Source organism: Camelus ferus, chromosome 11, assembly GCF_009834535.1.
Source record: "Camelus ferus isolate YT-003-E chromosome 11, BCGSAC_Cfer_1.0, whole genome shotgun sequence".
NCBI lineage: Eukaryota > Metazoa > Chordata > Mammalia > Artiodactyla > Camelidae > Camelus > Camelus ferus.
Window position 1 is genome coordinate 1,241,505 of NC_045706.1, and position 20,557 is coordinate 1,262,061.

The 20,557-nt window shown below is 61.5% G+C and overlaps 1 protein-coding gene and 1 long non-coding RNA gene across 2 annotated transcripts in view; one reads left to right on the forward strand and one right to left on the reverse strand.

Annotated features, from left to right (window-relative positions):
• Positions 1 to 2,402: 2,402 nt before the first annotated feature.
• The window catches only part of LOC116666896 (janus kinase and microtubule-interacting protein 3-like), a 38,252-nt gene continuing 20,097 nt past the window's right edge, over positions 2,403 to 20,557 (reverse strand). The window contains exons 4-19 of the mRNA XM_032490615.1: positions 20,229 to 20,444; positions 18,660 to 18,779; positions 18,014 to 18,160; positions 17,083 to 17,214; positions 16,093 to 16,128; positions 15,227 to 15,286; positions 12,949 to 13,080; positions 11,829 to 11,957; positions 10,887 to 10,970; positions 9,421 to 9,483; positions 8,053 to 8,151; positions 7,005 to 7,103; positions 6,801 to 6,860; positions 3,724 to 3,789; positions 2,823 to 2,891; positions 2,403 to 2,741 (exon numbers count right to left, since the gene is read on the reverse strand). Coding sequence (XP_032346506.1) covers positions 2,487 to 2,741; positions 2,823 to 2,891; positions 3,724 to 3,789; positions 6,801 to 6,860; positions 7,005 to 7,103; positions 8,053 to 8,151; positions 9,421 to 9,483; positions 10,887 to 10,970; positions 11,829 to 11,957; positions 12,949 to 13,080; positions 15,227 to 15,286; positions 16,093 to 16,128; positions 17,083 to 17,214; positions 18,014 to 18,160; positions 18,660 to 18,779; positions 20,229 to 20,444 — 1,767 coding nt within the window. The 3' untranslated portion in view covers positions 2,403 to 2,486. The remainder of the gene's footprint in view (positions 2,742 to 2,822; positions 2,892 to 3,723; positions 3,790 to 6,800; positions 6,861 to 7,004; positions 7,104 to 8,052; positions 8,152 to 9,420; positions 9,484 to 10,886; positions 10,971 to 11,828; positions 11,958 to 12,948; positions 13,081 to 15,226; positions 15,287 to 16,092; positions 16,129 to 17,082; positions 17,215 to 18,013; positions 18,161 to 18,659; positions 18,780 to 20,228; positions 20,445 to 20,557) is intronic.
• LOC116666901 overlaps positions 8,778 to 20,557 on the forward strand; it is a 17,861-nt gene continuing 6,081 nt past the window's right edge. The window contains exons 1-2 of the long non-coding RNA XR_004323708.1: positions 8,778 to 8,860; positions 10,551 to 10,554. This is a non-coding gene — a long non-coding RNA (uncharacterized LOC116666901). The remainder of the gene's footprint in view (positions 8,861 to 10,550; positions 10,555 to 20,557) is intronic.

The window sequence follows — 20,557 nt, forward strand, 5'->3', positions numbered from 1 at the left end:
CTGGTCGCGGGTGAGCCAACTGAGGGTCTTGAGGAGGCAGCTGTGGCCCGAACAATGCGCACAGGGCCCTGCAGGGTGGGGGGAGCGGGGCTCCGACACCGCGGGGGCTCCGGCCCGTAGTCCTCACCCCTGCACTGCGTGGGCTCCAGCGTGCCAAGCCCCCTGCACCGCGGGGCCCCCAGCCACACAAAGCAACGCGGCCCCCCGTGCTGTGACCCAGCAGCCGCGGCACAGACCTCATTTTCCACCCCTGAGAAACCGAGCGTTTGACCTGGGGTTATGTCTAAAGCTGTTCCTCAGGAAAATTTCAATAGACACCATCTGAAAAATTCAAATTCTTCACATCTTCCCATCAAAAATGTAACCTCTTCAGAACTAATGCTTCCTCCTCTTCAGGCAAAATGACTATGGAGACTCCCTCCGGCTGAGCAGATCTTTTAGGGAAAGGCGGAGGAGGGCTGCGGAACTCACTTGTGTTTTATTGTTCTTGACAACCACAGAATGAACTGTCCCCCAGCTGTCAGAGCCAGCCACATCAGCTGCTGCTTCTTAGAGCAAAGATAAGCTTCAGCTTTAAAATAAAGGCAGCGAAGCGCGGGGCTTAGAGCTAACACCACAGTGGCTTCACCCCAAGCCTGGTAGCAGGACATGGAGGTGACAGGACCTTTCCCTACGTGTGAGCGTGAGCGTCAGGCCACCTGGAGGACATCTCTGTGCGCACGGCCTCCCCCCAGCCTTCATCCTCGTCCCTGTGCTCACAGCTGCCCTGGACAGCCCCTCAGCCACACAGGGAACCCCCCCCCCCTTCAAAACCCAGCTGTCCTTCTTGTGCTCACAGACAGGGACTGTGTGAAGCCCGGCAGGTTCCCACAGGCCTGCCCCCCCACTCCCAGGGCATCCCAAGGCCGGTAGGTGCCCTGCTCCTGCACCAGGTTTTGTGAATGGCAGAAAAAATGGCTAATTGTCCAGCAGGAAGTGCAGGTTTTAAATATGGAGTTAAGAAAACCATGGTGGGACAAGCAAACATGCAGCTTTCCTGTCGGAATTGGGGGAAGGGGGGCCCCCGACGGCATCTCTCACGGAGGGGGGGCAAGTCATCACCATCATTGCACAGGGAGGGGACCCAGCACCACCTGGGGGCCCCCGACAGCATCCCAGGGCACTGTGCGCAGGAGCCCCGCTGCCTCGCAGGGCAATGTGTCCTGTGGTGCAGGTGCGTGTGTGTGCTCGGGTGTCCGTGTGTGTCATAAAGCCATCTCTCTGAGCTCATCTGCAGGGACCCATCTTTTCTGCATGGGTGTCCTACCGTAAATGCCCGTTCCTGAGGCTGTCAGCCGAGCAATGCCTGGGTCCTGCGGTGATGCTGTCCCCCGCCCCTGCTCCAGGCGAGGATGCAGGAGCAGAGCACAGAGGACATAGGCATGGGGGGCTCGGAAGCCGCGCAGCTTGCCCCTGCGCACTGCGAGCAGACACCCCACCCGGCACCTGAGAGGACTGGAAACATAGATCTGGGCACAGATGTTTCTGGGAAAGGCCCATCAGAGCTGACTCAGCTCTCTCTCCAAGGCCACCTCCTGTGTGGTTGTTCCTGCAGGTGTCAGGCAGCCAGCACTGCCACCTGGCAGAGGGAGCACCCCAGCCCCAGGGAAGCCCACCATAAACTCCAGCAGAGCCCCCTACTGGCCTTGCGGGGCCCTGATGGGGACAGCAAACATCAAGCTGCCACCTCCCTGCTGGGCAGTCCCAGCTGCCACCGGCACAAAGCCCGCAGTGCACACAGGCTTATCCTCCCCACATCTCTGGGGGGTGGGGATTAACTCTATTTACGGGTGGCCCAGTCACTGACCTCAGGCTGCCCGCCTGGGCCACAGACAGCTTCCCCTGACCCAGCGCCACGTCGCGCTCCACAGTCGGGGGCAGAGACACACATAGCCAGGAAGGGGCTGTCCAGCTGGGTGACACGGGTTCCCAGATGTGACCCACTGCTGGGAGGGAAGTGTGGGCTGTGCCCCTGCAGGAACCCCTCCAGCCGGAGCCTCTCCCCGTGCTCACCTGGGGGGCAGGGGGCTTAAAGGCATCCTGGATCTGGCGTCACCGCCTTGAACAGGAAGGCTGCTTGAGGCTCAAACGAACTTCAGTGAGGACTGACTTCCAGGGATGGAGATTAGGTACTCTCAGCTCTCAGGGTTCACCCCAAGCCCGACATCCCTCCAGGTTGGAGGTGGGGAAGCAGTTTCCCACGGGGCAAGCAAGATGTACAAAAGGACTCGTGCAACTTGCTGGGGCTCGGGTGTAGACGGGCAGAAGCAGGAGTCCCTGGCGGGACAGCGTTCTGACCGACACAGCTGTGTTTGTTTCATTTGTAAATGCAACGTTTCAATGAATCCTGTTTCTCAGCTCATTTCAAACACCCATTTGAGTTCTGCGCACGTGCCTGCATTCCTGGGCCGAGGGTTGCTGACGGGGCAGCAAGGTGTCCTCGGAACTCACCAAGCGAGGGGTCCCCAAAGGGAGAAATGCAGAGAGTGACCCCCGCTGGTCGCACTGGGCACAGGCTCTTCCCAGGCGAGGTCTGAGACACAACCCTGGATGTGTGAACAGCTTTTCCCTTTTCTACCCCAAATCCCCCACCGCGGGGGTTCTGGCAGCCCTATTTCTCTTACCTTGTGAGCATGGTCCAAGGACTGTTTCCTGTAGTCCAGCTCCTCATCCAGGTAGCCCTTCTGTTTACTGAACAGCTCCTGAAACACAAGAGGACCTGCGTCTGGGCCTCACATAGCCGACCTGGTGACGCAGGGCCGCGTGGCCAGATGCGCACCAACCTTCTCGCTCTCCAGGTCAACCATCTTCCGCTGCAGGGCCGACTCCGTCTCTTCAATCTGCTGGAGCCACTAGGCACAAACAGAAAATACCGGGTGACAGTGAGCCCTCAGGTCGCCATGCAGGCACCAAAGCCACCTCACCTCTCCCAGCTCTGGGGACAGCCTGAGGGAGGTCTGGCCCTCCTGGTCCTTCCCATCCTTCCTCCGGGAGGGGAGGGCGCAGCCCTCGCGGGGAGTGGGTCTGGGCCGGCGTCACGGGCCCGTGGGCCAGCATGCAGGCCAGGTCCAGGCCCCACCCCACACCCCCGGCCTGGTGTCCAGGAGTCTGTCCCCGCCCTTCCCCAGGGAGAGGAGGGATGCTAGGTGCGGGTGCAGCGGGAGCAGATGCACTGAGACCTCTGCCCCACGCAGGGAGGGTGGCCTGTTCTCCTCCGAAGTCCCGACCCCTGAACTCCGCTGGAACACCCCCTCCACGTCCTGTGGAGGCCCATGGGAGGAGGCGCTGACAGCTGGCCTACCAAAGCAGGCTCTGGCTACCAAGGAGGGACCAGGAGCAGACGGGCGGCACTGGGAGCAGAGGAGGGTGGGAGCCCAGGTGTGGCATGGCAGCCCCCAGAGAGGGGTCCTGGCAGGTCAAAGAGAATGCTGAAGTTTCACAGACCTACCACAGCTCCCAGCCTCCGGGGGGAACCGAGGCAGAGCTGGCCTTGGGGAGAGGTCTGGCTGAATCTGACACTTGCAAACATGTATGGTGGGTGGGGCGCTGTCTGCCCTGTTCGTGTGCCCAGACCTCCCAAGGCGGGCAGGATCGGGGGACACCCTGACCCGTTGCCCCTCCCACAAAGGGACACTGCAGGGGAGCCCAGCCCTCCCTTCCCTGAGAGCATCCAGTCCCTGTTACCTTTTCGGCCAAGGTCAGGACCGTCCTGGCTTGTATGACGACCACTTGCTCCTCATTGGTCAGATTCTGCACCCAAAAGCAGAGTACACGTACGGTCAGGGGAAGTGCCTTCGGGGGCGGTGGGGTCCGAACGATGGGTGAAAAGTGGGGCTGACGGGACAGGTGCAGGAGGGCAGGGTCACAGCTAAGTGTGGGCTTTCACTAAAGGCCCTCCCAGGAGTCCTTGATCCTCTGTGCTCTCGCCCTGCTGGCTGGGGCGGGGTGGGGGGAGGTGTGAACTCTCCATCTGCCCCCTCCTGTCCCCTCGCTGCTGGTGACCAGGTCCAAGTCTGCTGACGCAGAGCATGGGCCGTGGGGGTGGCAGAAGGAGCAGGCCATGCTTCCCCTCTCTGTCTCTGTCAGGATCTTTATTTAAAGCCATCTCTGCATGCAGCCTGAACTACTGAAACACAGCTTATGAATGTGGAGCGAAGATCAAATGCTCCACAGTATGAAATGACTGCCTTCCCTGCTGTTCCTCCGCCTTTTTCTGCATGTTTTATTCATGCCTCCTGCCAGAGAGCCCACCTGGGCAGTCCTTCTAGGCAGAATGACTCTGGCTTTGGGGCCAGGGGGCAGCCTCAGAGGATGTGCCACCCTGCGTCAGCACCAGGGTGGGGGCTGGGCTGTCCCACTGTTGGGGGTCCCAACTTGTGGGACAGCCAGGAGGGGGGTGGGGGGCAGCAGAGATTGGGGCAGTGAGGAGCCCGCTGGGAATTCTGAGCTGAGAGCGGCCCCCACACCCCAGAACTTCTCCGATTCAAGGTCACCTGCTCAGAAAGCCCTGCCTGCCTCTCTCCCTCTGATGTCTGAGCTCCCCAAGGGCAGGGGTCTCTCATCGTCCCCTACTCCGGCAGCAGTCAGCACAGGGTGGGGGCTGGCGGCCCTGCTGTAGGCACAGAGGCCAGCTCTGCCCTCAGGCACGCTGCACCCCGCCTTGGTCCGGTGATGGGGCGGCTGCCCCTCACACCTCTTCCTCCTGGGGAACTAGCCAGGCCATCGGCTCCCTCCTCCCAGGGCAGGGCTGGGTCTGATGGGTCGGGTGGGGAGTGGGGGAGGCTGAGCAAGGGGCTCCAGGGTGGCGAAGTGAAGACCTGGACGTGGTTGGACCGGGCAGAAGGGCCTGCGCGGCCCCGCCTGGTGAGCAGCCGGCTGGGCCCCTCGCTACTCCCTCCCAGAGGGGACGGTGGCCTTGGCCACGTGCTGCCTACTCCACCCTCGCAGTCCCTGCTGCCTCCTCCTTCCCTGGGTGACCCTCTGCAGGCCAGGATAGCAGTGGTGAGCACGCTGCTCACCAGAAAGGACGGGGGTCCATCCTGCCCCCCACCAGCCTCTGTACTCCACTCCAAGGGCCCCTGACCCCTGAGGAAGATGAGGTCTGGGGTTCAGGTGCCCCATGGCCAGCTGGGCAGCTGCAGCCTTCTCTAGAGCCTTCTCTGGAGAGAGTGGCCACAGCATCGGTGTGTCCTGGCTGAGAAGGTTGATGCGGCCAGATTGTCCCTGTCACCTGCTAGACGTGTGTCTGTGTGTTCAGCAGTGATCATGTGATCACACCTGAAGGGTCACCCCAACAACCCTCCAGGAGCCGCCAAGGGTCTCCACAGGGCACCTGTGCATAAAACTGGCAGTGTGCCCTCCGGTCCCCACCCGCCTCTGTCCCGGGGCTCTGAGGCCGCGTGATGGCTCCGGGGCGGGCCCTCCCACCGGCGCTCTGGGGTGGGCAGTGATGGGGCTGGGGAGGAGCCCTGAACAGGACGAGGCAGACCTGGGCTCCTCCTAGCCAGCCACGATGGCAACTCTGGGGCCCTGGGCGGGTGCCCTCCGGAGCCTCAGTCTTTCCAGCTGTGAACTGAAAGTTAACTAATGTGGTGCCCAAGAGCTCATGAAGGAAGCCAATACTCAGGAGACCCCAGGGTGTCGTGACGACAGCCTCCTCTGCTGTGGACCAGCGCAGCTGCTAAGGGCCACTGAACTGGAGCAAGGGGTCTGACCGCGGGGATCTAGCCAGGAGAGCCTCCCTGCAGGGCGCTCTCCCCTCGTGCTCCCTCCTCACTGCTTCCCAAGGAAAGGGCGGGCGAGGAGAGGAGGGATTCCTGTCACCTCGAGGCTGCTGGGAGAACAGCTGGCCCCAAGGACGTGCACGAGCACCTGGGTGGTGAGTGAGTGAGTGTGTGAGTGTCTGCATGCATTATATTCTCCACCTACTGCATAAAGCGCACTGATCTGACTTAGTGCCTTGATCTCTCTTGAGAGCAGTGACCAGGAGGGGGAGCTCATCCCGCAGACCATGTACTTGGTAGTATAACTGGAGGGGAAAAGTTCTGGGGTGTGGACTGGGGCCACCTTCCAGCATAGTTGATCCCCCCTCAACGGGCAGGGGCTCAACAAACACAGGATGATGGATGGAGGGTGAACGGAGCATGGACAGAGGCGGACAGAGAGAGAATGGGGCACGGGGGATGCAGATAGAGGACGGGTGGGTGAATGGATGGATGGATAGACGGATGGAAAGATAGACAAGACAGAAGGAGGGTGGCATGAAGGGGTGCAGCCACTCATTAACTACTATTCTTTTGAAGAGTTTGCAGTAGAAATTGGAACACTGCCATAAATGAGATTTGGGGATTATTTATAGTCTGTCCTTCCTCCAAAACTAAGTGGGAACCGCTGAGTCTGGGGTGTCTAAGACCCTCTAAGGACCCACAGCCCCACCCCTCCCAAAGGTATGGAAGAGCTTAAAGACTGGCAGGGATTCCAGAAACTGAGAACACAGGGCCAGAAGCATCTCTGCTGAAGAATCGGGTGTGGGAACAGAAGCTCCAAACTCCTGTGCCTCCAGGACGGCACAGGAGCAATGTGAGAAAGAGCAGAACTCCTCCCAAACGCCAGGGGGCCCACCCCTAGCAGCTGTGGCAGCGGGAGGGTGCAGGTAGGGCAGGGTGGCTGGTGGCCAGACCACAGTGGGACTCACAGGGGCCCCTGGACCGCGGAGGGTGGTCGGCATGAGGAGGCATGCACAAGTCAGGAGAGCAACCTACACTTACGGCGTTATCCCCCAGAATGTCCAGCTTCTTCATCAGCTCCGTGACCAGGATGTCCTAGAGGCAAGGAGACAGGGCGTGCTGAGAGGGTGCGCCAGCCGGGCGGAGCCGCGGGCAGAGGGGCGGGACCATGCGTGGAGGAGGCGGGCCCGGGAGTGGAGGGGGCGGGGCCACGGGCGGAGGGGCGGGGCAGGGGCTTACTGTCACGCCTTCGGCCTCGCAGTACGCTTGGAGGGGGCTCTTCCCCTCCACGAAGGGGGTGTGGTGGAAGTTGATGGCAGGCGACTTCCTCTCCCTCTCCTAGGACAGAGAGAGGAAGGCTGGGCACGCGGGCGCCCCCTCCCCCCTGGGAGGGCCGTGCTGGGGCCGTCCGGGGAGCGCGGTGAACACACAGAGGACACGGAACATGGTCAACATGGTGTTTGTGAAAACGGAGCCCCGGCTGCCCCAGCAGCGACTGAACCCTCCTTGGACCTGCCCAGTGGATGGTCCTATGCTGATGCTGACGTGAGCAGTGAGCTTCCAGCCCAGATGGGCCCTGGGGACCCCGCTCCGTGCCCCGTGCCTGCCAAGAGGCTGAGTAGCCCCCACCCCAGTGCCGAGGTGCTCCTCCATCATGGGTCCCAGGAGGCTGGAGGCTCAGGAAACAGTGTCCCCCATGTGTCTGACCTCAGTGAGCCCTGAGGACAGAGGACAGTGGCTGCGGCTGCACCGTCCTCATCCAGGACCATATGCAGGAGCCCCGGGGGTGGCCATTCCGTGTATGTGGAGTGGCCATGCAGCTTTCCTGCCACCCCAGGGAGGTGGACAGGAGGGCCCCCAGGGGCAGCTCCATCTGGACTCAACCTGCTTCCTCCACGGGCAAGTGGGGGCCCCCAGTTCACACACTTTAGGTATGCGAGGACGCCAGGAAACCAGACAGGTGGCAATGCTGGTGCCAGAACACACCAAGCCAAGCTGGGTCGCAGTGTCATAGGAGAGGGTGTTCATTCTTGCCATTGAGGGTCATGACCACTTCGTGACCAGGTGCCCTGAGGGACCAGGACGGAGAGGGAGGCCCGGGAGCTGTTTGCAGGCACTCCTGTTTCGTTCATTTCGTTTCGGTTTTGCATTTGTTTTCTTCCATGCCGGCAAGTGACAGGGCTGGACTCACAGCCCAGGACGGCACCAACTCTGGGGCAACAGCACTCTGCCCCCTCCACTCACACCCGCACCAGCGCCCATGCCTGTGTCCACGCCCGCAGCCCACCTCCAGCTCCAAGATCCGGAACTCCAGCAGCTCGTTTTGGTCTTTTGCATCCTGGACCTCGTGTTTTAACCGAGCCTCTTCTGTCTCCACTTGTTTAATCTGTAAAAGACGGGCAAGACGCTGCAGCTCACACGAGGTGAATTCCCCAGCTTCCGCTGGCCATCCATGCGGACCACTCCCTGGCCCAGGTCCTCGGCTCAGAGTCCTCACTCCAGTCTGAGCTGCATGGGGCCGTCCTAGTGAGACTGGGTCAGGTGGGGGATGCAGGCGCTATGGGAAGGGAGCCCTGAAGCTGAGGAAGCAGCCCTGAGCCCGCCCAGCTGTCTGAGCAAAGATGGGGAAGCCAAGGGGCCCACGGTGGGCAGAGGCAGTACCATGTCACCGTGCTGCCCTGACCTTGCAGCGGCCAGGACAGTGCTCCTTAGAACCCAGGCTGGTCCAGGGCCTGAGAACACTGTGTCTGATGCAGCTGGGGGCTGGGTCTGCCTGCGGCGCTGTGTGTCACTCTGCATAGCTGGGCCCCTAGGAAGCACCCACAGGCCATGAATGTGACCCTGTGGCCACCGTGCCAGAGAAATGCACAGGCTTTAAGTGTGCACTTGAGTGTTTAAGTGTGCGAACAAGGGCTTATGTGCACACACGAGCATTTTAGCGTGCCCATAAGTTTATGTGTGCCTGTGTTATGTGTACAGATGAGCATTTAAGTGGCACGTGAGTGTGTAAGTGTTTGTGTGTGCTTGGGAAGGTTTAAGTGTGCATGTGTTCAAGGGCATATGCAAGAGTTTGCAATGTGTGCATGAGGATTTAAGTCTGCACATGTGTTTATGTGCACATGTGAGTGTTTAATCGTGCATGTGAATGTTTATATGTGCACCCAAGTATTGGCATGTGTGCGTGTGCATTTAAGTGTGGGAGGGAGTGTTTTGTGTGCACATGAGCATTTGTGTGCAAGGGTGTTTGTGTGCACCACGGAGACAGCTGTGCTGATTTAAGATTTGTGTGGGGGCCCAAGGGAAGCGTGCAGGTGTTGCTCACCACTGAAGTGAACAGCACCCCAGCATGGCCCTGTATGGGCCTGACGGCTCCAGGTGGGGCAGGTCCGGCCCTTGGCCCCCGGGCCTGGAGTGGAGCCGCTGGTCTGTGCAGGCGCGGGGGCTGCAGCCAGCCTGGCCCCTCTTTGGAAAGGCTGTGCCCCTGAGCCATCCCCCAGGAATGAGAAGCACAGACGGCCCAGCTGGGGGCAGTGGGGGGCCTCTGCCCAAGCCCCAACACCCCGCGTCGAGGGGCCCCGCACATCCCTGAGTGCAGAGGAACCCCTGCTTTTCTCAGGAAGCAGCCGGACTCCGGGACGGCCTAGGGTGGGCGCACCTTCTCGATGAGCTCTTGGTTTCTCCGGTACAATGCCTGCTTCTCTTCAATCCACTTCATATCCTTGAAAAGGGGACAGAATTGGAGACATAAATGCACTGCGGGGTAAAATGCGACGCCAACATTCAAATCACCATTCGGCGCAACAGAGGACTTGATGGAAGAACTCCACACCCTGCTTCCAGAGGGACCACTGAGTCGCGGCTTCCGTCTCGCAGCAGTGAAAACCTAGGATTTCACTCGTTTTTTCGGAGGGTCCCAGATAGAGGTGGACGGCCCCCCAGGCTCGTGCCAGCCCAGGCCAGGTGCCTGTGTGGACGTCACAGGTCCAGGGACCCCAACACGCAGCCAGGGGCTCAGGCGGGTGGGGAGGGGGCAGGTGACCACTTCCCACTCAGGATGCGTGGATGGCGGCAGGCTTCGAGCTCTGGTGGGAAGTGTGTGGGTGCCCCGCTGAGCCTGCCTCCGGGTCAGGCCTTGGTGGAAGTCCAGTGTCCCCAGGCACCCCCTTCCAGATCGAAGCCCTGGTTGTCCCTCCACCACTGGCATTCTGTCACAAAGTAAGGTGTCTCAGACACTGAAACTGGTCCCAAGTGTCTTCTCAGGCAAGTCATCTGGGAAGTTCTTTCCCAGTTTGAAAGACTGGTTTTTGCAATGAAAGGAACCAGCTCCCTCTTCCTCGTCCTGCTTCCCCGCCGCCTGGGCTGCTCTTCTTCCTCGGGACGAACAGCGCAGTGGCGACATCAGACGGGCCCGGAATTTCCCCTCCGAGTCCGGGTCTGCGGAGGCCGTGTGCACACCGCGCCAGACCCCGCGGTTTGGCGGCGGGGGCGGGGTGCAGGCCAGTCCTGTGTGTTCCAGGTGAACGGGCTGCAGGTGCCTCAGCACTGAATCCGGGGCTTCTCCTGTCTGTCTGTCCAGCCGTCCACCTAGCAGTCTGCACACCAGGACCTCTGTGGCTCTGCTCTGCACTTTCCGACCCGGCCCTCTCAACACCCCGGATGTCCTCCAGCTGCGTCCTGGGCTCACCTGGAGCTGTGCTGTCCAGCAGGTTGGGGGGGTACTCAGGCCCCATGGATGGACGCCCTCCCCCAGGATTTGAGGAACCCAGAGGTGGAGGGGGATGTGAGGAGAGTGACCGACAAACTCCTGAGACCTGAAATCTTGTCCTTGCGCTAGGAGGACTGACAGGACCTTGGATCAAGCCCAGAGAGGCCGGGAACAGGAACAGTCAGGTGCGTTCCTGCCCCGTTGGAGGCTTGCTGAGGAATTCCTTTAAATACACATTCCTTCAGGTTTTAATTCTTTTGCTGAGGTGTGCTGTTTGTACAGTGAAGGGAGCCAGGATGTAGGCTTCAGTGTGCAGAGAACAGTTTGACCTGCATTCACTCCCACCTGGGGCACTGGGCCACCCCGGGGCCAGGCCCCAACTCCAGCTTCCCGGGGGCGCGGCCCCGCATGCTCACCTGCCCCTGCTCTGCCAGCGTCTTCTCCAGGTCCTCTATCCGCGTCTGCGCCCTCTGCACGTCTGCCTGTAGCTGCTCACGGGTCTGTAGGATGGGAGGAGACATACATCAAATTTTCTCTAAAAGCCGGGACACACCGCTCTGATGGCGGCTTTCGGAGGGCTGTCTGCCTTTTGGTTCAGCCCGCAGAGAAGTGGCTGCTCTGCAGGGAGTGCTCTGTGATAAAGCCAAAATGCTGAAACATGTGACCTCCTTAGACTACAGGGACAACCTATAGGTTCATTTGGAGAGATTATTAGGGACAACCGTTGTCCACAGGATGAACGAGGATGACTGAGCTGCTGGGTGCTCACCAGAGGGGCTTGCTTTGGTCTCCCAACAGTGACTGCAGCTCGCAGCCAGGCCCCTGAGCGGCCTGGCCGCACAGCCTGCGGGCACCTTCCCTCCCTGCACGGCGTCTCTGCATCTCCTTTCCCGCTTTTGCGTTCACCGTGTCCCCAGAGCCTGTCCCTTGTTTAGAAGACCAGCCTTGGCACCCTGCTGCATGGAAGCCCCCCACCCAGCACCACCTGGCTTCTAGGGGGTCCCAGCCGCCCTCCCGGAGTTGATTTGCTCTCACAGGGTCGAAGCCGCAGGTGCTCCTGCTCCCCCAGTAACAGCTCCCAGGGCAAACGGAAGAGAGTGTTTGGGCCAGCAGGGCTCTGGGTGTGGGGGTGCCCCAATTCGGGGAGGGCAGGGCTCCCCCCACTGGCCCTCGGCCCACCTGCAGCCCCTTCCCAAACAGTGCCCGTCCGCCACCCCGGTGAGCATCCCCGGCCGGCTGAGGGCAGGAGAGTAGGGCTGGGCCGAGGGCGCATGGCTCGCGTGTCCCTGCCAAGGCCGGGGTCAAGCAGGGGGAGCCCAGCGGGAGCCGGAACGTCGTGGCGTGGAAGTCAGTTAGACCTTAACTTCTCGCTCTGCGTCCAGCGTCCCTCCGACCTGCTCCTGCAGCAAGGCGTAGGCCCGCTGCAGGGCCTGGTACTCCATGGTCAGCTGCCGGAACCTCAGCTCCGTCTCCTCCTTGGCCATGCCCTGGAAGGTGCGCCGAGACACAGCGTGAGCCAGGCCCCGGCCTGGGGAGCCGCGGAGGTGAGCCCTGAGCCCGGGGTCAAAGGCCGAGCTGGCTGAGTCTCACAAGCCAGTGGCCAAAGCCAGCGTCTCTGTTGGGGCCCACCTGCCAGCCAGGCTGCCCTGACCTGGGGACCCTCCATCCCTGACCAGGCTCTCTGGAGGCTGCACTCTGCTCACGTGGGTCGGGAAGGTGAGCTGGTCCCTGTGAAAGGCTTAAAGCTGGGGGTGGACACACTTCCTCCCCACCCCACCTCACTTGTCAGGCCCCCTTCCCCCATAGGGACCCCCAAGGCCTCCCCCTGGCTGTGACGACACCAGCTGCCCAGGGAGAAGGCGGGGGGCTGCTGGCTGTCAGAGCAGCTGAGGGGGCTGCTGCTCAGAGGAGAGCAAGCCATGTCCAGGAGTGACCAAGGAGTAGCCCTGCCCTGGCCCCAGCTCCCCGGCCCTGTCCTTCCTGGCAGCAGGGGTGCTATCACATCTTGGGTCACCAGACAGGCCCTGCCAGAGCCTCTGCGTGCCCCTGGGCCTGGTCAGGGCCATGGACCATCGGCCCCTCCTTATCCTCCACCCACAGAGGCTGGGCGAGTGTCCTTCTGGAAGCAGGGACTAGGGGTGGGACACCCACCTCTCCAACCAGACGCACCACTTGGCTGCACCCTTGGCATTGGTGCCGGCCCCCCTACTGGGTGGTTCGGACTCCCCTTCGATGGGGCAAGAGCTCTCTGTCCTGCTCTACAGAGGGGACAGGGCACGCAGCGGGGGTGAAGTAGATAGGGTGAGTGAGGAGGAAGGGGGCACCAACAGACAGGCAGCCAGCAGGGGGCGCGTTTCTCAGAGTGCAGAACTGTGGATGACTCGGGGTCACAGCTGGCGAGGTGCCCCCCCAGGGAGCAGACCTCTGAGCATGACCCCGCCGCCCCCATGCCGGCCCGGAGGCCGCTGGGGCAGTCACCTCCTCCAGGTCGTCGTCGGGGGTGCACGGGGTCTGGTCCGTCCTGTCCGTTTGGTAAGAGATGGACGAGCCGTCAGACTCCAGGGAGGCCTCTTCATCGTAGCCAAAGGCGGTCTCCACGAGCACCGGCTTCTGGGCAGGAGGGGCTGAGTCAGTCCGGGCCCCACCCAGCCCTGCAGCCGGGCCTGCGGGCTCCCTAGGGGCCTCCCTGCTCCCTGCAGTCCCGGCCCTGGACCCTCGCCGCCCCCGGGCGCTGCGCTGGCCGGGAGGTCTGCGGAGGGAGGGCGAGGCGGAGCGGGGGAGGGCACTTCCTGCGTTCCCTGGGGCAGGCCCCAAGGGTCCGTCCAGCACGGGATGGGAAGGCTCGGGGTGGACGCGCAGCACAGGCCCGGCCTGCAGCGCTTCACTCTTTTCTAGTAATTCATTTTGTTGTGTTTAGGAAAGGGTCAGTCCTTGACAGATTGGAATAAAAATAAAAACAAGCAAAAGCAAGTCCTTCACCAGCTAGTCTGAGAGGCCCTGCCTGGGGGCACCGCCAGCCCGGGGGGCACCTCCAAGGCTCCCCTCTTTCTCCGGCGACCCCAGGCCCCTCCTCAGCTCCTCCCCTGGCCCCCCTCCGCCGCTCTCCCCGTCTCCCCTCACTCCGCTGCCTTCCAAAGCCTTAGGTTTCCTCACCTAGTTTTAGCGATAGCACAGGACGCAGGCCGCCACCTCCTCTCAGTCATGCTCAGGGCCCCTCCCTTCCCCTGGCAACTCCGTGAGTCTGCCTCCAGGTCTCCCTGCTGGTTCCTGAGACAGAACCTTCCAGCGAAACTCCTCCCTGGGCTTCCCAGGAACCCCTGCTGCCCCACAGACCGCAGCTGGTGTTCCCCATCCCAGTGCCCGGCTGCACAGCAGAGGGGACCCAGGGTTGTCTGACCCCTCCCCAGACATCCCACACCCCCAGCCTCCCCTGCTCCCCGTGACAGCCTGCCGGAGCGCAGAGGGCACTTGTGCCGACCGCCTGCCGAGCAGAGCCCTGGCCTCTCCCCACCGTGCTGCCCTGAACCTCCAACCCCTCTCCAGCCTTCTCCACTGAAACGTCCACAAAATGGGCAAACTTAACAAGTGCAGACCCAGCCCTCCTGTCACCTCTGGTCAGGGACTGCCCAGCCGCGGCCACACCAGCCGGCCAGCCTCCCCCGTCACCCGTGCCTGACCACTGCTCTCTCCACATCCCCCCCGTCTGTCTCCCCGACTCCCCCCCGAGCTTCAGGCCCAGAGGTCAGGCTGCCTCCTGGCCCTCCTCCTGCCGCAGCCCTGTCGGGCCCCTTGGCGTTCCAGCTTGTCCACGCTCACCGGCCACCGCGGCCGGCCGAAGTGCACCGTGGCCGAGGCTCCAGGCCTCCTGGGCCAACATCCGGTCCTGGGACCCCGAGCCCGTCCTGCTCACTGGCGGCTCCTGCCTCTTGTCCCCACTCTCCCGGCTTCTGCCTCCCCCCATCTCAGGGAAGCGCCCGGACATTGGGGCTCCTCCATCCGCTGGCCCATTCTTAGTACGGGGCTGTCGGGCCTCAGACAATCTCTAATAACCTCAGTAATCCTGAAGAACAAGGCCCGACAGCCTCACTCCTCCCACGGCCGCCTCAGGGACCAGAAAAGCCCGTATCTGTGCTTAAGGAATACTGACCAGCCTGTGTGAAGACCACCAAAACCAGACAGAAACCCCACACGCTTCCCACAAAGCAGGACACGAGTTAGGTCCCCGGTCTCCTTGAACAGAAACACCGCTTTACCAAAAAGGGCTGTGTCGCAAAGAGACCACCCCAGGACTTCACATTCCCGGGGGGCGCCAGGGAGGCGCTGCCCCGCAGGAGCAGCCAGGACGCTGGGGAGGCCAGGGGTCTGCAGCTAACGCCTCATATTTTTTAATTTAATTCTTTTTGGAGGGGGAGGCCATGAGGTCTATTTATTTATTCATTATTAGCTTTTTTTTGAGTGGAGGTCCTGGGGGTTGAACCCAGGATCTCGTGCGCACCAAGCGTGAGCTGTGCCTCCCCCACGCCCCACTCCTGTCATGAATCCCTAACTGCCCTTAGAAATCGAAAGGAAACAAAGGCGGGTTTTTAGATTAAACGACACAAAGAATACTAACTTTGGGTCCTGTTTTGGTTATTTTCCAATAACAATTTTTAGAAAGAATGAAATCATTTTCTCTTCCTTCTGAAGGAAGAGGTTCGTTGCTGTTGACAGGCTTTAAAAACACACGTTTCCCGCACATCAGTGCTTTCTCACGTACCTTGGGGAGTTTCGCCATTTTCTTTCTTTGTTTCCGGAATCTTAAAAGCTTGTCACGCTCCTGCAAGAACCAGTTGAAGAGATTTTCTGAGTAGTTGAACAGCTCCGTCAGCTTCACACACACAGGTTACTGCTCTCCCGCGCCGTTATCTGAATGCCTGAGGGTGACCGTGGGACTGGCCTGTCGCCTGTGTCATCGGGCCTGCTCAGGGCGCTTTGCTCTGGGGGTCTGGGCGGCGCCTCCTTCCTGTTTGGGCTGGAAGCAGCACTGGCACATCTGGGTGGCCCTGAGCTCACCACGCCCAGGGGTCCTGCAGTCTGGGGTCGGGGTCCCGCGGGGGCAGGGGTCGAGTGGCACACACAAATGGAAATTCGAGAAGGTCGGAGCAGACGTCTGCAGAATGGCGTCCACACGATAAAGATGGACCCGCGAGTGTGTGAGGAGACCGCCGAGCCGGTTCTCTCCAGGGAGCTGGGCTGCACGGTGGGACCATGAGGGGACCAGCCAGGCCCCCGCCGGGGTCCACGCTGGGGGTCGGAGAAACCCCCGGGGTGAGTGCCCCAGGGCGGGGGTGGGGCCAGCTCGGAACAACCCGCAGAGCGGGCTCGGGCTCCTGCAGGCACCACCGAAGGCCAGCTGGCACGTTCACCGCTCCCCTTGCATCTGCGTGACCCTAACTAACCGGTGAGCATTCTCGGGCACCACAGCGAAGCCTCTGGGCAGCAGCACTGTGATCCCAAAATCCACCCGGAGTGCAGCTGGCCGCTTCTGTCTGGACTGGAAGGAACCCGGGGCGCAGGAGGGGCCGGCAGGAGGGCCCCGGAAAGTGGGTGCGGATGTGGGGCAGGGTGCTGAGTGGTACTTACTAACACGCTCTTCACGTAGCCGGCCGTCTCCAGGGTCTGGGAACAGAGAAGGCAGGTTGGCGAGTAGACAGCACAGGCCTCGTCCAGGGAGCCCCAGAGCCCGCCTGCGGCCTCCCCGCTTCCCAAAGCAGAACCTCCTCGCTTCCCTGCCCCCTTGCCCTGAGAGGGAGGGTCTTACTTGGCCCTGGCGGTCCTTCCTCCTCCCTCCCTCCGCTGATCCCCCCCCCCCGAGGGCCCCGCGAACCTGCAGGAGCCTGGGGTGAGTGTGGGGTGTTTCCTTTCCCTAGTGCCTCATGCATTCCACATGCCACACAGGTGACAAGAGTGCCCCTGCTGTCCTGCCTGCTGCCCCCCACCCCCAGGGGCACAGGATGGCCAAGGCAGCTCGTTCTGAACTGATCTGACGGTGGAATCAGTCGGGGTCCCCAAAGAAGCAGAAAGCGCCCTTATGAGGTAATTGGAGGAGGGCCTGAGGAAGGACCATTGGGAAAGCTGTGCTGGGGGTGGTGTGGGGGCCATGGGGAGGAGAGGGCGATGTAGACCCCTATCCCGACGCCCAGAACCTGGCACTGTGTCCTGATTGGAAATAGGACCTTTGCAGGTGCTGGACCAGGTGGGCGAGCGTCCAGGGAAGGGGGGGCCCCTGCAAGGACAGGGGGAGATCCGAGGGCGGCCGCGTGACCACTGGAAGCTTCCCTGGGGCAAAGTGCAGCCCGGGAGCGCCTTGACTTTGGATCCCGCCTCCAGGGCTGGGAGTGGCCAGCTGCTCGGTTCGGGCTGACTTGGGGGCCCTGGGCCAGAGCAGTGAAGAAGCGGGTTTCCCAGAGGGCCACCTGGAGCCCGACCACAGGGGAGGGCCCAGGGGGACAGCTGCCGGCCCTCCACCTCCCTCGGACCCCAGGTGGGTGCCAGAGCTGAGGGTGGACCCCTGGGCAGCAGGCGGAGAGCGGGGAAGCGCGGCCGGCGGGCGAGAGTCGCCGCCCGGGTCACCTTAGAGAGTTCATCTATGAGGTTCTGCTGCTCCACGATCTGGAGTTTCAAGAAGTCAACTTCTCTTTCGTCCTGACTTTGATCCAGATCGTTTAAGGAACTGGGTCTCCTTATGATTCCAGCTCTTTGTCTCTGAAAAAACCAACCAGACCACAGGACAAGAGGAGTGAAGTGGTCCGACCTGCAGGGGGCAGCTGGGGGTCTTCGTGCCGGTCGCCCCTGGGCTGTGGGCCAGGGGCCTCTCTGCACAGGCTGGGCACCGGCAAAAACCAAGGCCTGTGCCCTGACCGGCCCTTCGGGGCACGGCTGTGCAGCCCGGCCTGGGCGCACACAGAGCAAAGCCTGCAGCCCCTCGACGAGCCTGTGTGAGCTGCCCCGTCCAGACGCCGAGCAGGACAGGAAGAGGATTTCTGCAGGGAAGGGCTTCCCGCCTCCCCACACGCTGCTGAATGATTTTGGCTAAACTCTCAGGGCCAGAAGGAACGCACGAGGAACCAGCTAATCACCCGCTCCCACCTTGTGGCTGCGGCTGGAGCGGAACCTCCCAGCCCGGGTGGGGTCTGGCCCGCGCCCATGCCCACCTGCTCACTCCTTCCCCTTCACGGCAGAAGGTTTTCAGAGTTGGAAGGCCGCGCATCCAAGCCCTGGGTGTTGGACAGGCAACCAGTCCAGGGCTGACTTGCTCTGGGAACTCCTGGCGGGTTCTGCACCCACAGGGTCACTCCCAGGGCAGGTGCCGGCGACCCCCCTTCCCTCCAGCGCCAGACCCTCACCCCAGGCCTTCCCTCCCAGCGAGCTCCAGCTGACAACGCCTGCCTGCCCGTGAGACCAAAGGCTGGAGCAAGGCCCTGCCCAGAGGCCGGATCTGGTTAGCAAACCTCGGGGAGAAGCTGGTTACAGGAGCGCGTGAGCACCTGCCAGTGGCCCCTACCATCTCCATGTTCTCCTGCGTGACAAACTTTAACTTGTTTTCCATTCGACGTAGCGTGTGGGACAGATCTTCATTTTTGCGACTGAGGCGTTTGTTTTTATCCAGCAATGGCTTGTACTGACTTTCAGCTTCTCTTACACGCTTTAACTGAAAGACAAAGTTAAGGACACAGGGTGATTGGGTTAAAGTGTGACAGATCCAGCAGTCTCCCAAGGGAGGCAGAGCCTCAGGGGCCGCGAGGGGCAGTGGCCTGGGGCGGGCACTCTTAGCCCGGCTGGCAACCCTTGGGGGCACCTAGGGAAGCTCACACCCGGGGCAGCACAGGGTCGCCGGGGAACCTCCGTGGCCGTAATGACTAATGGTGATGGCGCCACTGAGAAGCAAGGTCTTCACACGTCCCAGATGACATGCAGAACTGAGGACATTTTGCCCCAGTAACACAAAGCAGGGATCAGCCAACCAGCGCCCGAGGCCCACAGCTGGCCCCCAAGCTGATTTTGTTCATAAAGTTTTATTGGAAGCAGCCAAGAGGCACACCTTTGACACCATCACTCCTCCTCTCCACGGGGCATGTTGGAAGGGGACGCCCAGCTCCCCCTGCACTGCAGCCGTGGCCCCCAGGCCCCAGAAGCCCCTCCGCCCTCACCAGCTCATTTCTCTCCTCTGACAGCAAGGCATTGCGGTCCTCCAGCTTCCGAATGATGGCGCTAAGCTCTGCGATCTTAAGCTGGAAGCGCCGAGCATCCTTTTCATCCAACTGCTGTTCCTAAAACAAAAATCAACTGCAAATAACTGTGCGGAGACACAGACATAAGACTTTTGCCAATCCCCACACACCACAGAAACCAAAGCACTTGTGCGTCACGATCACCAGTGGTTCCGAGTGGCTGAGGGTGGGTGTGGACCCTCCTGGGGACAAGCGACTCCTGCCGTAAGGACTGGGGACACTGCAAACTGCGTGACGGGGACAGAACAGAGGAGCAGAAATGTCCAGAAGCGTACAGATGTGAAGGGAGAGGACGTGCAGATGTGGAGGGTGGAGACACGCAGCGGCAGGTGCCCCAGGTGCAAGTGATGCCGAGAAAACACTGGAAACCAGCACGCGGCTGCCAGCGGGCCACTGCCGGCTGCAGCTCCCAGGAAGGGGCCTGCCTGCACTGCAGGTGTGGGCGTGGCTTTCCCAGCATTACAATCTGAGCACAGGAAAAGATGTCCAACTTAAGATTTTCGAAACTTGGTTTCCCAAGAAGAGTGGTCCCTTAAATTGAGTTTCTAAGAGGTCACTTTGGGAGCCACTGAAACTCCATTCAAAAAGAAACCAATGAAAACATTTTGATCCTGTTTCAGAATCTCTCTGGAGTTAATGGAATCTATCGAGCACCACCAGAGCAGGGACTGGTTTTAATTCAGTTAGGCCATTTATAAGAAGATTATCAAATGTCGTGTTTTATTGAAATGTCACTGTCCTAGGGCTGGCTCAGCTCAAACATGGCTCTGTCCTCAAAGCAAACAGAGGTGTGTCCGGGAGGGACTGAGGAGCGGTTCCTCATTCAGCAGGTGCAGGAGAGGCGAGGGAGCAGCCCCGGCAGGACCGCATGGAGGGTCCCTGGAATTTAGATCCCCTCCCGGATTCCCAGAACCCCGCAGAGGGCTCTGAATGAGGAGCAGCCAAGAGGAAACGGGCAGTGTCACGCCCCCCCCGCTGTCACGGCAGCTGGAGGCGCTGCAGGAAATGGCATGGTCACAGGAAAAGCCCGTGGGCGGGCCACTGGTGGGGTGAGCGGCAGAAATCACTGCGGGAGGGCCAGAGCCGGAGAGGGGCGCGCAGGGGGCCTCCTTGGTCTGGAGGCAATGCCCTCGCGTGTGCGGGTGGCGATGGGCAGCACAGGTTCATCTCCCACAGCCACGTATGGGGCCTTCAGCCACCTGCGGGCGGCAGCGGCAGGTGTCACAGCAGGAAGCCTGAAGCCGCGGGGGCCCGAGGAAGGCGGCGGACTGAAGGCCAGTGCTGTGCTAGCTTAGCAAGGCAGGAAGGAGACAGGAGTCCCTGGGCCTCCTCAGCCGAGCCAGGGAAGCCGAGGGTCTGTCTGTCTGGCGGGCTGCAGACGTGGCCAGCACCCCCAGGGCAGGGGGCCCGGGCTCTGGACCCCCCGGGGAGCCGCCCGCAGGGCCGCGAGCCGCGGGCAGCTGGCTGGGAGAAGGCGGGGGTGCTTACAGGGCTTCCCGAGTGGTCGGAGGCGTCTCCTGCACCGCTGGCCTGAGGAAGCTCCCGTCTGGGGCTGCCCGGGTGCCGACCCGTCTCTCTGCCCTGGGACAGCTGCTCATCTAGAGCCTCTTTTTGGAGCTGCAGTCTCTGAGCATGCCCGGCTTGGAGCCCTAACTCTCTCTCCAGCACGAAGACTGCTCTGTCTTTAAATTTTATCTCCTCCATCTACAAGGAGAACAGAACACAGTCACACAGGCAGGCAGGGCACAGATCTGCGGTTACCATAGAAACAGGCACAGCGACACTTGTGCACCAGCCTCCGGGGGCACCCAAGGGCG